The sequence below is a fragment of the Epinephelus moara genome, chromosome 1 (assembly GCF_006386435.1).
Source record: "Epinephelus moara isolate mb chromosome 1, YSFRI_EMoa_1.0, whole genome shotgun sequence".
Classification (NCBI taxonomy): domain Eukaryota; kingdom Metazoa; phylum Chordata; class Actinopteri; order Perciformes; family Serranidae; genus Epinephelus; species Epinephelus moara.
This window is the reverse complement of record NC_065506.1, coordinates 19380232-19396609: the sequence shown is the minus strand read 5'-3', so window position 1 is coordinate 19396609 and position 16378 is coordinate 19380232. Positions and strand designations below refer to the sequence as shown.

At 40.5% G+C, this 16378-nt stretch overlaps 1 protein-coding gene across 3 annotated transcripts in view; it reads left to right on the top strand.

Annotated features, from left to right (window-relative positions):
• LOC126389817 (MAM domain-containing glycosylphosphatidylinositol anchor protein 1) overlaps positions 1 to 16378 on the top strand; it is a 234891-nt gene that overhangs the window by 145658 nt on the left and 72855 nt on the right. For all 3 annotated transcript variants that reach the window (XM_050043756.1, XM_050043748.1, XM_050043738.1), the window contains exon 7: positions 14147 to 14416. In XM_050043756.1, the coding sequence (XP_049899713.1) occupies positions 14147 to 14416 (270 nt within the window). The remainder of the gene's footprint in view (positions 1 to 14146; positions 14417 to 16378) is intronic.

The following is a 16378-nucleotide window of genomic DNA, read 5'->3' as shown; positions in this document are numbered from 1 at the left end:
CTGTGCAAAAGCCTTACAGCTGTACCCACGTGACAAGTGGAGGTTATAGCTATCAGCCACTATCGGACCCCCGTTCCGCCATTAACAGTAGTTTATATAAAGTCAGCCAATCCGATGAATTGATCGACCTCTATTACAGACTTTTACTCTCAACTTTTTTTAAAAATAATACTTAATGTTAAAGGTTAGGGCAGTTGATGTGAGTGCTAGCCCTTGCTCACTTTTGGCTCAATAAACCACACATCACTGTCACCAGCTGTGACATATCTTTTTGTAAAACAGTCACAGGAAGTGTTGTTGAAAATCAACAGGTAGAAAGACAAACAGGTGCTGTATGTGATAGGTGTTCCTCACTCTCATTCCCTTCTGTCTTCCTGTTCTCCCTTCTTGGACTCCTGTGGTTGAGATCAATTGTATCCCCACGGCTCAGTCAACACACACACATACACAGTCACCATAACAATACATGTCTGCCCGGTGCTGGCGTACGGGTGCAGAGACCTGCCAGAGTAGCCGAACTCTGTCTGGACCTCACAGCCTCACAGAGTGGGAAAGAAGGAGGGAAGAAGGTTGGTTGTGTGTGTGTGGGTGTGTGTGAGAGAGAGAGAGAGAGAGAGAGAGAGAGAGAGAGACAGAGGGACAGAGAGAGTTCAGGTCACTAATAGGATGAACAGACTAGGAGGAGAGGATGGAGAAAGCTGAATTTCTTTCTTTCTTTCTTTCACAATTTTTCTCCATTTCCTCCACACTTTTCTACTCCATGTTGCCAACTGCATTAACATGAGTCCCCAGACTATACGCTCATTGTCATAAACCTCATATTTACCACCAAAATACAGAACTGGTATCAATACAGTAAAGAATACAAACAAGTACAAAAGCAAATGGTACAAAAATATTACTCCCAATCATATGTTCAAAGTTAGCTTGTTAGGTTGTTAGAACACATTATCTCTCTAACACAGAGACAATATCAAGAGAGGAACAGGTAAAGTGGGAATAAAGTAATACAGGTGACAAATAACACTGCTTTTCAGACAAGTGTAAACATGATGATGTTATCTCAGAAAATCACAACTCAGATCTCCAAAACAACCCTGAAATGACAAAAGTTACAGACAGGGAAACACCGAAAAGAAATTACAAATAGGGAACAGAGGAGATGAAATACACAGAGGGCAAAGAGTGTGTGGGAGAGAGAGACAGAAGGACATATGAGATAGAGAGATTGTAAAAGAGGAAAACAAACAGCAAGTTGCTGCTTTGTTTTTTATCCTCTATAATATTTATCTAATGAGCGTATTTTGTTATTCCCCACTGAGCTCCCTTTTGTCCTTGTGGCGTCAGTCACTGCTTAGATTAGATTCATCCAACTAGGTCACGCCATCACCGCTGATTCACCGTGCGGGGACAAGGGGATTGATTGATTTTTATATCATAATCCCAGCCTGGGATTTGAGTACGGGGCTTCTGCCCTCCAGTAACTGCTGACAGCGGCCAAATCCTCTTCCCCCAGCCTCTCATAAAAAGAACACAGGGGCAATGCTCCGAAGCTTGTCATGTTATTTAAAGTGGTGTAGCACGGGGGTGGAGGGGGGTAGTTGAACAAGGCCTGGACATGTGGACGGATGGAACAAAACAATAGATTGCATTAGATTGATTTCCAGCACAACTGAATGTGGACTTTGGATTTTGTCACGTATTGTTTGTTTCAAATGAGCAGGAAAATGTGCACGAGGACATAAATATGAAAAAGTCATAAATTAACCAATCAGTCATCACAAACTACTGCTGTATATTTATACGTTCTGAAAGTCTCTTTATTTCTTCTTAGTCAGCCATGGACACAAGTCATTTTCCGCTTTCGCCTTTAACAAAAACCTGAACACCACCACCACCATACCTAGTACCCTGCTCCTACGAAGCTAATATGACAGCTACAAGTTTTACAACAGAACAGACAGAAAGAAAAGGGCAATCATTCATTTTAACAAGTTCACCTGAAGCTAAAAACTTGTACCATAAGGTAAATTATTAATTCAGCCCGACATGTTTCCTAGTAGTGGGCTCCTGCAGAGGTCTAGGTATAGGGTGATGCAGGGATGACATTTATTTGTTGGCCAAACTCAAAGTTAGATCCCCTGGTTCCCTCAACAAAAAGTCAAGAGGACTTTCCATTTGAGTTTTGATTACTACTACAACACTACTTTTCTGATTCCTGAAGCCTAAATGCAGTCTCCAGAAGTGAAAAGCTAATGTCTGGCTATAAACAAACTACATTACAGTCACATGACTTCAACATCGCCATCAAAACAAGGCTGTAAAGCCATTCAGCGTGATGATGTTCTGTAGTCACTTGTTAGCAACCATCTTTTTTAAGGCACATAGAGGATTAAAGATCCAGGAGTGGGGTGTTTACTGAAGTATTTTGTGTCGTAAAACAAAACATGATAATCTATTAAAGTTCAATGTTTGGATTTAGGGGAATATATTTGCAGAAATAGAATGTAAGCATCTTTTTTTGATGTACAATCATCTGAAAATAAGACTCATTGTGTTTTTGTTACCTTAGAATGAGCAGTTTATATCTACATAGGGAGTGGGTCCTCGCCACTAAATGACCCTAGATAGGACTGTTCACATTGTCGTTGGCCACCATAGTTAGCAGCACTGGAAAAACTTTTTTGTTGTTGTTTTTGTTGTTGCTAAATTCAGCATTTTAACCAGTTTAAATCACTAGATTACTTTGTTTTTGAGAGGAAGAGACCTCTGTGGGTTATTAAGCTCCCAGTTAAAAACCTCCTGAATGTCTGGATCTTAAGTTATCAGAGAAAAAAGGTGAGCACACATTAGCAGGTGCTGGGCTAGCAGCTCATCTGTGATGAGTCAAACAGTGTTGATTTGTAATGTGTAACTGAGTTAATTAGTGTTTTACCAGCTTTAATCACCAGGTCCATTTTTTTTGTCTGTTGATGAGCTCTCTCTCAGCTCTCTTTAAAAACATCCCGCACAATGAACACTGAAGGAATCTTCTATGGGAGAATTTTCAGCTCACCACTAGTTGCCACTAAATCCCTCACACTGCTCATTTAAACTTGTGTTAACCACAGATGTTCTTTATGGCATCTAACCCATACCCTCTGACTTCAAAATGAAGGAACCAGTAGTGCTAAAATCTCATTTTGGGGGTTTAGGACTTATTCCTTTAGCACTCTATTATAATTGAATCATAAAACAGCCAGACATTACGTGTATGTATAATCACTGTATAGTGAAATAGTGCTGTGAAAAAGCTGCTTCACATACAGAAAGAAAAAATGGGCTTTTTTACAACTGTCACATTAATTATTAATTGTCAGGTTCAGACAACTATTTACAGTTAATATATGTAAGAGACTTTCTGACAGTTTCTAAAAGCTGTGCCTTTGATGCACTTGTAAAACTCATCAAGCAGCTCCATGCATCAGTGAAGGTGATTTTAATCCCCTGGTTTGTTGACACAAATGGAACATAATGCAAAATCACTGAAAAATTAAAGAAAAAAAACCCCAAATTAAACAATGATACAAAAACACATACACACTCACACACACACACCATGATTTAAAGCTGCTGACAACCTCTGAGCGAACCGAGTCCGGTGCTAAATCTGAACAATGGTGGAGTTGATTCAGTCTTTTATTGATTACTGTAACTCTTACTACAATATACCTTCACAATAATATGACAGTCGTACAAGTGTGTAATATATATGATAAGATCAATAGGTGGCAAATGCTATTGCACATGAATTCCCCCCTGAAAAACGGAGGATCAATGGGCAATCTGCAATAACCCTTAGTACTGTAAAACCTCTGTGGTAGGACATTGTACTGCATCTGTGCAGTCAGTTTTATGTAAGGCTATAATCCATGTCTGAGTGTAGTCATGTGGAAGAGAGAGAGAGTCGGAAAAAAAATGGAAAATGAGAGGGGCAAAAAATAAGACATTTAACATCTAAAATCATCTAAAGCTTTAATTTCTTTAAAGATATTGTGTGTTCATCTGTTTCAATATACTGTGTTTCTGTTTTTTTTAAATTTATCTCCATATATATGACCAAAAAATATGTGTGTCTGGTCTGTATGGATATAAGTTAAAGGCATCCCACAGGAACTTTCACACTGTTTAGTTCCTAACCATCTTTACGAGGACATTTTCTCAAATCCAGTCCAGTCAGGGGATCAGTGTGGGGATATACAGCCACACCACTGGCAAGAATCAATTTACTCATAAGGCTGCTTTGATCATTTTTTGGTGAAGGCACTGGAAGGGCCTTTGAGAATCTTCAAATTTCAGTTCTGTGCCCACTGCAATTGACCTGTCCAGTTTTAAAACCTATTGCTTTAATTACACAAGTGACCATGCAGCCTCTTTTCAGCAGCGCTCTGCCTCACACTCACAGAATGACCTGAACTCTACACGTGCTCAATACAAATGATAGTGTTGGATTTAAATTGGCAACACTCTCATCACAATCTGCATCTTTGAACTATATCCTAATGCAGTCTAAGTCCTGGCTCCTGATGAAATATTTCAACCTGAGAACACTGTCTTCAATCTGGCAGCTTTACATTGCATTCCATGTATCAATCAAACGTCTGGGTTATTTGTATTTGTACACCTGTAAATGCATAATCACGCAGGTCAGCACTTTCTTTCATCTGGTGTGTGGTGTATATTTTCAGTAATTGCTTGCATAGCTGATATGGACTAATGCACATCAGTTTCCAGATAAACAAATATAAGTGCATACACACAAAGGCACACAAACACTATGGGTGTAAACACAGACACACTCATGCTGATGGCTCAGTTTGTAAGAGTGTAAAGAGCAAAGACACTCACACACACACAACACACACACACACACACACACACACACACACACACACACACTTTCTTCCTTCCTTCCTAGTCAAGCATTTTTCTCAATATTTATTTTTCTCCACACTCACTCTCAGTTTACACACAGCAGCCTTTTCTCACAGTAGACATTTTGACTTGTTATAGTAGTAAAATCCAACCCAGTCTCACTCCTTACTCGTCAAATACCAAGGTTTGTTGATTGGCTCTCACGGTGAGTCACCCTGTAGTGGCGTTATGAGACACACTGTTCAGTGGTATTTTTTGACAGTCTGAGCATATACCATAGGTGGGTGGGCAACACATTCTCACTCCGACCTCGTCACATATTGACATTTTGGTCATGGACTTTCCACTTTCACATACAACATGCAAGGTACCCAGGGTGCTTTGGTTGTTGATGTACTGGGGCACCGTGTCAGGTCCTCTTCTTTCAAGATACACTTCTGTTTTCACAGGAAATTTAACGTTTACATACAGTTCAAAATAAACGCTCTACGTCAGTACAACACCGCGAAATGACGTTTCTTTTACTTCAACAACAAAAGCACGTGATCGGGTTTAAAGAACAAGGTTTGACTTTAGAATCTCACAATCGCAAACACGGCTCTCTTGGGTTAAAGTCGGTGGTTGTACTGTAAGACCCATCCACCACCCTTCCTGCCCACCCCACACTTTTTCTGCCTTATCTTTCGTCCTTGTCCTGCTCCGTTTACCCCAATGCCGCCGGGCGCCGCTAAACTATAACGGCAACCGGCTGCGTATCATGCCCACGTTACAGTACTCCTTTTTTCGTTGGCTCCTGACACCACAAGTCACCGCCCAAGCATTGGATTTCGACAACTTTGAAGTGAGACTGGGCTCAGATGGGAGGGGTGGTGGATCGGTCAAACACACATAGAACTTTCAACCAGGAACCTGTAGTTAATCTTGCGTGTTAAAGCAAAAGTCAGTGGTGCCTAAACCTAGGCTGGTAAACCAAAAAATAAAGTTTTTACCTACATTCTAAGTTTGTTTTGAAAATAGATTATATGCACTTAACCAGTAGCAACTGTACATTTCCTATAAAAACGGAAGTTTGTATTGAAAAGACACTGCATGTAACAAGCAGAAACGGACATGCTGTCCCTGGGCATCCAAAACTGATGATGGAGGGGTACATAGCAGGTTATATTTTGGCGTGTAGGTCCACTGACCACTGTAATTTGTCGAAATATCTTTAGTGACAATGGCCTTTTTCCAGTTCTCTGTTGTTTTGGTTTTACTTCATGTTGCAATTAAAATTCAGATCAGTGTCTTCAACTGTTCCTTTTCCAAACTCTAGCAAACACTATATATCATTGCTAAATAAATAGAATACCGCAAGATGTACAGTGCACTTGAAAACTCTGGGGTTCATCTCCTCGCCCTAGTTGAGAGTATTATGTACAGAGGTACAGTAATAGCCACGATCCTTCATTTTCCAAATCACTCTTGGAACCTTCCGCCTCAGGCTTACTATATTTTTTGGCTGACATAAAGGTGACACCCACTGTTCCTGGGTACGAAACACAAACATACAACACCTGTCAGCATACACCTCCATCTAAACCTTTAAGCTTTTATTTCCAGCTGATTTCCCCGCCAATAACCCCTCTGCCTTTACCTCATAGATTAAATCCCACAAATGTGAAAGAGGCAGTGCAGCATGGCGGTGAGAGAGAAAGCAAGTTATGGAGAGAATGCAGTGCACACAAAATGCAGAAAGAATGAGAACCAGGTATAGAGAGACAGGGGAAAGTAAAAAGACCGATATTGAAGATACAGAGGTGACAAACTGACAGAGAGAAAATGCGAGAGAGGGAGTGAGGAAGTGTGAGCGTGGAGGAGAGAGGCATTTGTTACCTGGTTGTAAACCGCTGTGCTGCACATAAATCCCATTACTTTGGGAAGAGCGCTGGCTGATCCCACCGTTACCGTCACCCACGCATCCCCAGGAAATTGAAGCTATAATTCTCAAATCCTCAGTTCCTCCCCCCTTGGCTTCACATATAGTGTTCTCTCCTATTTTTTCCTTCTTCCTAGACTTTCCTGAACTGTACTTTTGGCCTTTTCTGTTCTTGGAATTTTAATATATTTAGCTGTTTATTGATTTGTAAGGTTTCTTTTTTATAGTATTTACATTAACATTCACCTATACCTCAATTAGTGTCCTGTTAATCAGCACATTCAGTGGAAAACCACATGAACATGGACCTTAAAATGTCAGTTTAATCAATTATGACAACATACAGGCCTTTGATACAGTATATTCACACTTATCTAGATTGTCTATATTATTGTAGCTGTACCTAACAAACAGACAAAGTTTCCATGAGGGTTTGTTGAATACTTCCAAAGCTCTTCAGGCCTACAGGGGTTTACTTTCCTCACATTGTGGTTTGATACAATGGAAGTGGACAGTGCTATTTATGTGCTGATTGCAGCTGTTACACCAGTGAAATGTCTTGTCGGCTTGAGAGCCATCACTAGTGAGGTTAGCTAAAGAGATGTCCCATTAGTGTGTGTGTTTCTGCATGCACATTTTTGTCACCCATGTAAGAGACTACACAGCCTGTCTGTGTGTGTGCACGGCGCTGTGCGTGCTCTTGCATTAGTAAAAACATGCGCCGGTAAACTAGTTTGTTGAGCCTCCGTGCACCTCTTTCATTACGGCGATTGCAATCTGTTAAAAAAGAGATTAGATGAGAGGATGTACTGCATAAAGACTATTAGAGGAATGAATTGGTTCCTGTACTCTGTGGGGTCGGTCTCTCACTGAGGATTAACTCTCTCTCAGGTCGATAAAAAGCCTGGATTCTCTTCCTTCTTGTCTTTTAGAGTCATTTAAAAGACCCCGTCTGGAGTACATACCTTCAAACATTTAAAACCTTAAAAATGCACCCAGGACATTCAACAACTCAATATGTTGCGTGGTAAACAAATATTTTCTTCGAAAATGAACATAAAATGGTAACATTTTAAAAATGTACATACATCGGTGCTTAAATTATGCATAACGCACTAAATTACTTGCTCAAGGGAACCTAATGGTAACAAAAGCATTAATTTACGTTGTATCATTAATGTAATGGCTCAGTATTAATAATGGCATTGCAATAATGAGTTCATATGATAAACACTGACTCATAATTTTACAAAAATATATTTAATTTTTGGACTATAACAAACAGCTTTTAATGTTTAGCAGCAAATTTGAATACGTGTCGATGCATTTCTCACACATTAATGAGTTAATACTCCAAAAACATCACATTGAGTGTAGTAATTGGATCATTTATTAAGGTTTGATTTACAGTACTTTATGGGATGTGATCATAATGGGTTCTGCATTGCCCATTATGCACTGATCCCTTCTGCTACTACCACTAGTGATAATAATAATAAACAGAAATAACACAGAAATATTAAAAAGACATTCAATTATACATCTTTTTTTTTCTTGTCTTATTTTTTTTTTTAACATATTCTTTGATCAGCACCTGACCTTTCAACCAACCCCCTATGTGCAGACTACAGGGGTTTTAAAACAAGACCCAAAACTTATGATCTGTCAGGACCCACACACACAATTTGTGAAGGCTGTGATGAAAAAAAATAACAAATAAAGAAGAGGAAGCTTACCCTGCATTAATACTGTATGGACCCTGTTTGAATGTTCTTCTCACCTCTATAGTCAAGAATGAAAAGGGCCGACTTCATCTCTGCAGCTTACTTTTTATTGACTATCTGTGAGTGATATCTAAGAGCACAGAAGTGTACAATACTGTCAAGGTCCTAAGCACCGCTTATGGAAGGACGAGGAGACACAGACTTTACTCAGGTAGCTGTAGGCTCACCTGGTTCTGACTCAGAGCTTGGATTTGTTTATTTTCTCCAAGCATCTAAACCTATTAGAGAATGTAAGCCTCTTTCATCTTTTTTCATCCATCGAATTGGAATGAATTCACATTGGCAAATAAAGTAGGTGTTTACCACTGTAGCTCCAGCTCTTTATTGTGTGTGTGTGTGTGTGTGTGTGGTGTTGTCTTTAGTTTCTGTGCCAGAGGAGACACATTTTAAAAACAAGAAGCATATATCAAGCAAGTAAATTATTATACAGAATACAATTTGCGCAACAAGTTCAGCAGCCAGGTTTATTGCTTGCTTTTATTTTATCTCCAAAATGACCCCAAATTACATTTTCTTAAGAGAGTAAATCATCATTATGTCTCCATATGCTAAACAGCACAGAGTTATCACCTGCTGTATGATGTCTTACAGGGTTGCTGTAGCAAAACAAGCATTATCATCCCATGTGACATGGCAGTTTCAAGAGAATATGTGCATAATTCAAAGAGGCAGGTTGACTGAGCATATTTAAAGCAGATACAATGACCTTGTTTTTCTTCATTTTTGCTGCTATTACTTGGTAAAGTACTAATAGAGAGAGGAAGACTTACACACATAGTCACTTAAATTTGCACCACAGAGCTAGACAGCTCCACCACAGATTAGTAACTCGTGGCTAGTGAAGCAGCTCCGGTAGAGAAACTGGGGCTTGACTGCTTTGCCCCGGGGTGTTATACTGCGGTTGATGAGGGAGGGGGAGACCTTTCTATATTACTCCACCAAAAACATTTTGTAACCACTCGAGGGATTTAAACAGGTGACATTTTGGTCACAAGCTCATTTCTCTCAACGTTACCCTCCTGTCACCCCATTTACGCCCTGTGGCAAGATATGCAAAAACCTATTACAAGATGTTGCAGATAGGATTGCCACCCATGTGGAGCATTTTGAGTGCTTTAAAAAGTGCTCATTTTACATCAAACTAGACAGTACTACAACCATGTGAAACAAGGGTTTTCACCACCATTAGTTTGCAGGGAAACCCTGTTTGATGCTCGAACTAAAAGGGTTATATTGACCACATGGAGAGCCTTGTTTAACAAAGAAACAGCACACACAATTTGCAGGAACTATTACGGCCAGATTATGTCACTAAACAATCATTTAGTGGTTTAGCCACCACTTATCCGTATAGTTTCAGTCTGTAACAGCAGGTGCTCATTAAGATAAACACAGACAAACAAATAGACAAGGTGTGTTTGCTGCATAGCAATTCTATCCTATATGTCTAACTGCAAAAGCCTCAACTGATTAATGTCAGCCAATCTAAAAAACAAAACAAACTAAAATCAGTAGACCAATTAATTATTTAATTGGATCATCTTTTAGTTTTTCCCTTTTCATGATACCAATGTTTTTCTTTTTTTCTTTTGCCAAACAGAACTTGGTGCATCACCTTATTTTTGGCTACTAGGGAACAAAACATCTCAGAAACAAAGGGACAGACAGCTACTGCACACAGACTTCACATAACATCTGATACACCTGCTATGGCTAACACGTTAGCACAAATTAGCAGTCATACACATCCAGCAAACACAGAGCAACATTATGAATCCATTGGACACATGAAGAATCAAGTTAGTCAGTATTTCTCTTTCTGTTGAGCTAGTTCTCACGAACACCCGGAGCTTCAGCTGCTAATGTTAGCTAGCTAATGCTAGGTGCTAATTTTGACTGTCTGCGGTCTATTGCTGCACAAATAACATACCTTTAGTTGTTTTTATAAGTGCTTCTTTTCTGAAAAACTGAAAAATGACTGAATGACTGCTGTTGCTGAGAAGTGAGTTGAACCAAACAATAGGCTTGACAAAACTAAAAGACGCTAACGCTTACACTATAGACTGTCTGGTTAACATAGGCCTACTATGTGTATGATGTTTATGCTGACGTTAGCAGAGTTAGCTTGTCATTTTCTGTGGGCTTGTCATTCGAAACTGCTTTATTATGCATGATGATATCTGTGTATAAAAACCACTAAATTCGACAAGTTAAGCAAGACTTTGACCTGCAGTGTGTTGTGTTAGCTGTAGGAACAGTGCTAAGTTTGGAAATGGCACACACAAATGATGGCATGTAGTTGCTGGTGGGCAAAACACAGGCAGTGCCAACAACAATACTGTACTATTTGAACCTGGTTGGGACACAAGATTGACAGCCTAACCATCTTGTTGCAATCTTGGACAATCTTGTGTGGAAATAGGGGGTTCAGATAGATGGGAGAGCGGTAGAATATTGTGGCACAGATTTCCTCTTGAACATCACCATGAAAGGAGACACAGGTGGATAACAGCTGTGAGAAGGACGAACTGGACGCCAGGATCAGTTAGTGTTGTTGAGTCAAGTTGGTTGCTTACACTCTCTGAAAGCTCTCCAGTAATTTATGTAATGGCTTGCTGTAATCAGGTTTAACATTAGTATGCATAAACTAGACAGCTAAAGATCTTAAATATGTTAAGAAGCCATTACATAGATTGCTGGTGAGCTAAACATGTCTGCAACCAACTCGACTCAACAGCACTGACAAATTTTCATTTTAGAGAAAATTAGAACTTTTATGTTGGTTAATTGTGAGTCATTTCTTAGCTGACGTTACCTGAAATGAAATGTGTACCACAAATAAGAATGTCTGAACCAGTGTCCAGTTCTTCCTCTTCATAGCTGCTATCCACCTGTATTTTCATGTGTAATGTTACCAACCAGGTTCGAATATATTGACATTGGCGCTGCCCGTGATAATTTTCCTGTTGATCAGTTTCTTTGTCTTATCTATGGAGCATGGCAGTTCACCATGTCCGCCCACTGCTATAGGCCTACATGCTACATTTTGCGTGATGAGAGTGGTGCTTTTGCTCACCAGTGTTGTGCACAAGTGCGTTTGTTTACACACACCGGATACTCCTGTTAGCCACAGAGCTAGCAAGTCACATGCCAGTTGTGCTGAACACTGAGCAAGGCAACATATGCTACCTCTGCACATCTCTCATTAGCCGACAGAGTTACACACAGCCACCAGTGACATTTACCCACTGAAATAGAGAGCCTGTGAGTCACTAACCCTACGCCACTGGATCTACGGCGAGTGGAATCAAACACAGACTCTCACACTTGGCAGACAATATGCTTCGGCTCAGTATCTGTGCTGTATTTCATTAACAAAATGAAAAAGTACTTGCACAGGCAGGAAAAAACATCATCAGCATAACTGATGCGACTAAGCCATCAGCTATTACACCTGGTATTTATCGTTTCCTGACAACTGTCAGCTCCTGACGATGATTTTAAAGTAAAACTCTTGGAGTAACTCTACTCTTAGATTTGCACTATACAGTTTAACTGTATTTTACTGGTATCCAACTATCAAAATAATCTTCCTGTGCACACTGTATGCCATGTAGTTATCAATGTGTGTGTGTACACTCGTTTCACTGTCACTGTGGGTGTTTTTCTTTCATCCCTCTCTCCAAACCTCCTCATAGATGATTAATATCCTTTGTTTTTTTCTTTTGGCCCTTTCCCTCTCCTGTCTTTTATTCTCTACTTCCTCTTCAGTTGTTCAGTACTGTACTGTGTGTGCCCCTCGCTCCCACTGCTCTGCCCTTTTTTTGTGTATTTTGATACTGCTGGGGTCCAATCGATCTCTGTCTGGCAGCGGGATTTTTTCCCCCCCTCTGCAGATGCATTTTGGGTCATCCTGTACTTTTCCTGTTAGGTCAGTCATAGGAAAATGACGCAGTGGCTTGGGGAAGATTTGGGTGATGTGAGAGCAGGGGAACAAGACATGAATTACCTTTGGTTTACTGATTAGTGTACACTGAGAAAAGGATGGAGATTCAAAACCCCTCACATGAATGCACAGTGACTCACAGGCGATCACACGTACACACACACACACACACACACACACACATACACATACACACATACTGTGAGAAACAAATACACTCAGGCACACACTTGTTCAAACACTACATCATATTTGGAGTCAAATTTATAGGCTGTTGCTGTTTGCTGATTTGGTTGAAGGTCATGTTTTGCTTGTGTGTCTTGGGATTTAAACAGTGAAGTGGTGATCCAATACAGACAGCTGTAACTGCCTCCTGTGAAATATCTTTAAATAGTTCTGAGCATCTGGGAGTTCACTGCTGATCAAGACTCATTTATACCAGTGTATGTCAAATTGACAGGTACCACAGTTTTCCAGATTTGTACTACGGCCAATAAGGCAAGGATTGAGTTGGATATCTAGTTAATACAGCTATAGTAACTTGATCAAATGAGCCCAGTCTCATTCCGAAGTCGTCGAAATTCAGCGCCCAGGCAGTTACTTGCAACATCAGAAACTAATGAAAAAAGGCGTTCTTTAATTTTCGCATGATACACAGCCGGTTGCTGTTATAGTTTAAAGGCACCTGGCAGTGTCAAGGGGAGATGTGGCAGGACAAGGGCTAAAGTTAAGGCGCCAAAAGTCAGAGTAGTGGATGGGTCCAACAACCATCGACTTTCACCCAAGAAAGCGATGTTCTCATCCCGTAAGATTCTGGCGCCAAACCCTGTTCTTTTTTCCTAAACCTAACCGTGTGCTTTTGTTGCCTAAGCGCAACCATGTGTGTCTATTCGCAGTGCTGTACCGATGTAGTGTGTGTATTTGCTGTGAAAACAAAGCTGTATCTTGAAAGAAGACAATGCATATAACCGGCACAATTTGACATGGTGTCCCAGAACGCCAACAACCAATACACCCAGGATACCTTTCACGTAGTATCTGGACGTGGAAAGTCCATGACCAAAACGCCAATATGTGACGAGGTCGGAGAATGTGTTGATCAAATAGAACGCCAGTAGCTGTAGTATTAAAAGACTAGGATGTCAAATCACAAATTTATACTTACTTAATTTACTTGTGAGGTGCAGATTCTCATATATTCAAGGAGTTGGTGGGAAATTACTAAGATTATGTGACATACATTATGCATATTATATGCATGCGCACACATTAACATAAAACATAGGCCTACTCCCTTTCTCACTTTTAAGTAATGTCATCACTTCCACTTGCAAAATCCTGTAACCATCCTGCAATCCCACCAGGAAACCTTCATTTGCGTTTGTATTACAGGTGCAGAGAGACAGTTAACATCATTTACAACATCTGTCAGTGTCAGCGTCACTAAACCACCAATCTTGTACAACAGTTGCAAAGCAGAAGGAAAACAACCTCGCTCTGTTCCATGTAACCACAGAGAAAGTGATTTGCTCTCCTTGTAATCCTTTCTTCTCTCCTCCTCTCCTGTGTCTCCCCTCCTCTCAGCTCCCCCAATGATCCGGCTGTCAGTGAACGACACAGTTGTGGTGGATCCCGGCCAGGATGTGTTCTTAACCTGTGAGGTGACGGCAGGTTTCCCAGCCCCCACTGTGACGTGGTCTCGTTACCCCGGCCCCCTTCCCCTCAGCGCCCAAGTTCGAGGGGCAACACTGATTATACGGGCAGCCATGCCGGCTGATGCAGGCTTCTACAACTGCACGGCTGTCAACAATGTGGGAAACCCCGCTCGCAAGAACGTCAATCTCGTTGTCAGGAGTAAGTAACACATGTATGAGTTTGTTCCCAGATGGCAGGAGACAGAAGATGGGAGATTGTTGGTGAATCAGGGTGTTTTGAGGTTGATAGTATGTTTGTGTGTGCATTATCTTTTGCCAAACTTGACACAATTCATTTAGCAGCAATTCAGTTTCCACATTTGCAAGATTTGAAACTAAAAATATGTCCAATTTTTGATTCCTTTATCTATTTTGTAATCATGCCATGCAATCATATGTTATTTTTCTTTCCTTTTGCTAACTTAGGGGACAGTATACAACAGATATTTTTAAAATTGTTTTTGACACAGCAAATACACACACACACACACACACACACCTGATAAAAGTCCTTGCAGTTTTGAAAGTGTTTGATTTAATATGCCGTATATTTAATTTCCAGCACATTAATCCATGCCTCTTTCATTAAAATATTTAAAGATAAAAATTATTTCCCTTACCGAAAATGAAAAGTGCCATCTGTCCCGTCCTGCTTTATTCACTGGCTATAACGTGTGAACGTATGCATATATTAACTTGTGTGCGCACTGTATGTGTCTGTGTGGTGTGTGACACGCGAGCAGTTGATCCATCATTAGGGAGAGCTGATGTGAATCTTGTCAGAATAGGCCAGTTAAGTATCGCTCTTTTTCTAATTCCCCTGCCGTTAAAAGAGAAGCCTTCCATTCTCTCTCCCCTCCAGCTATTTTTAGTCCCTTTAATCATCTTTATTCACTCCAATTAGTTAGACTGGAGTGGAAGCAATTAGCGACAGTCTCTTCTGTTAGTTAACACTGTAGAGAACGTATGCTGGATGGGTTTCTCCTGTTAGCTTAATGGGCCTGAACGCATCGTCACACCAGCACAGGTGGCAAGACGGTGAATGAGATACACGCACACACACACATACTCGCGTTCAGTGAGTGCAGAGAGATAAAAGTCTGCAGGTAGGCAGGCGACACAGTTGCAAATGCCCAGTGACGCACACACAGCCACGGGCTCCCTCATCACATGCACACACAACATTGTCTTGGCGCTAACCAGGTAAAGTTGCAGGATCATGTTAAACATATGGTCACTGCTTCCTATCCATGGCTCCACCCAAGCATCTTGTTAACAAGCTCGAAAGGAGTTTAAATCAAGCTCTCCTCTTCTCCTCCTCGCCGCCTGTCTCTCCCCTTAGTGGGGAAACAGAGAGCTGTTTTGTATTCAACATGGAAATCTGTTGGGGAAATGCAGCCTTTGAAACTGAAAATTAAATGTGACAGTGTGAGAGTTACTCTTTGTCCTTGATTTTGTTTCCCCCCCCTCCTCCTCCTTATCCCCCTGTTATTTTATTCTGTATCTGGCTCCTTTTGTCTCTCCCTCCTTCACAATTTGCTTCCTCCTCTCTCTCTCTTTCTTTCTTCTTCAATTTCCTTTCCCCTTTGGTTTCTTTTTGTCACGCTGCCCCCTCCTCATGCCTCACACGCTATGTCGCAAACTCATCTACCGGTCTGTGTTAGCCATCTTCTCCCTCCTCCATCCACTTTTTTCTCTATTTTAATTGCTTTTTTACTTTCTTGTTATCCCTCATTTTCACTACCATATCAATTCTGTCTTTTTGATGTCATTCCTAAAACTTATTTTCAATCTTTTTCCTCAAATTTAAATTTCATTTGTAGTTTATTTGATATAACTTTAGTAAACTTTATTGGCATGACATAAATATGTGCTTCCAAAGTAGAATAAAAAAAGGTTATGTGGAGGGTAAGAGATTGAGAGGCACATACTATATAATAATCACACAGTACAAGGACACAGATTTTCATCAATGCCAAGCACCACTCATACATTATTCCCACCAAGTCATCGATTTAACTCAGTGCACCTCACTTAAGAATTTCTGGCAGCTTTAATGCTACAGGAGGCTGCTGCAAGAGTCACCAGGTCATTTCTGTATTAAACCTCAAGCTAAATACTT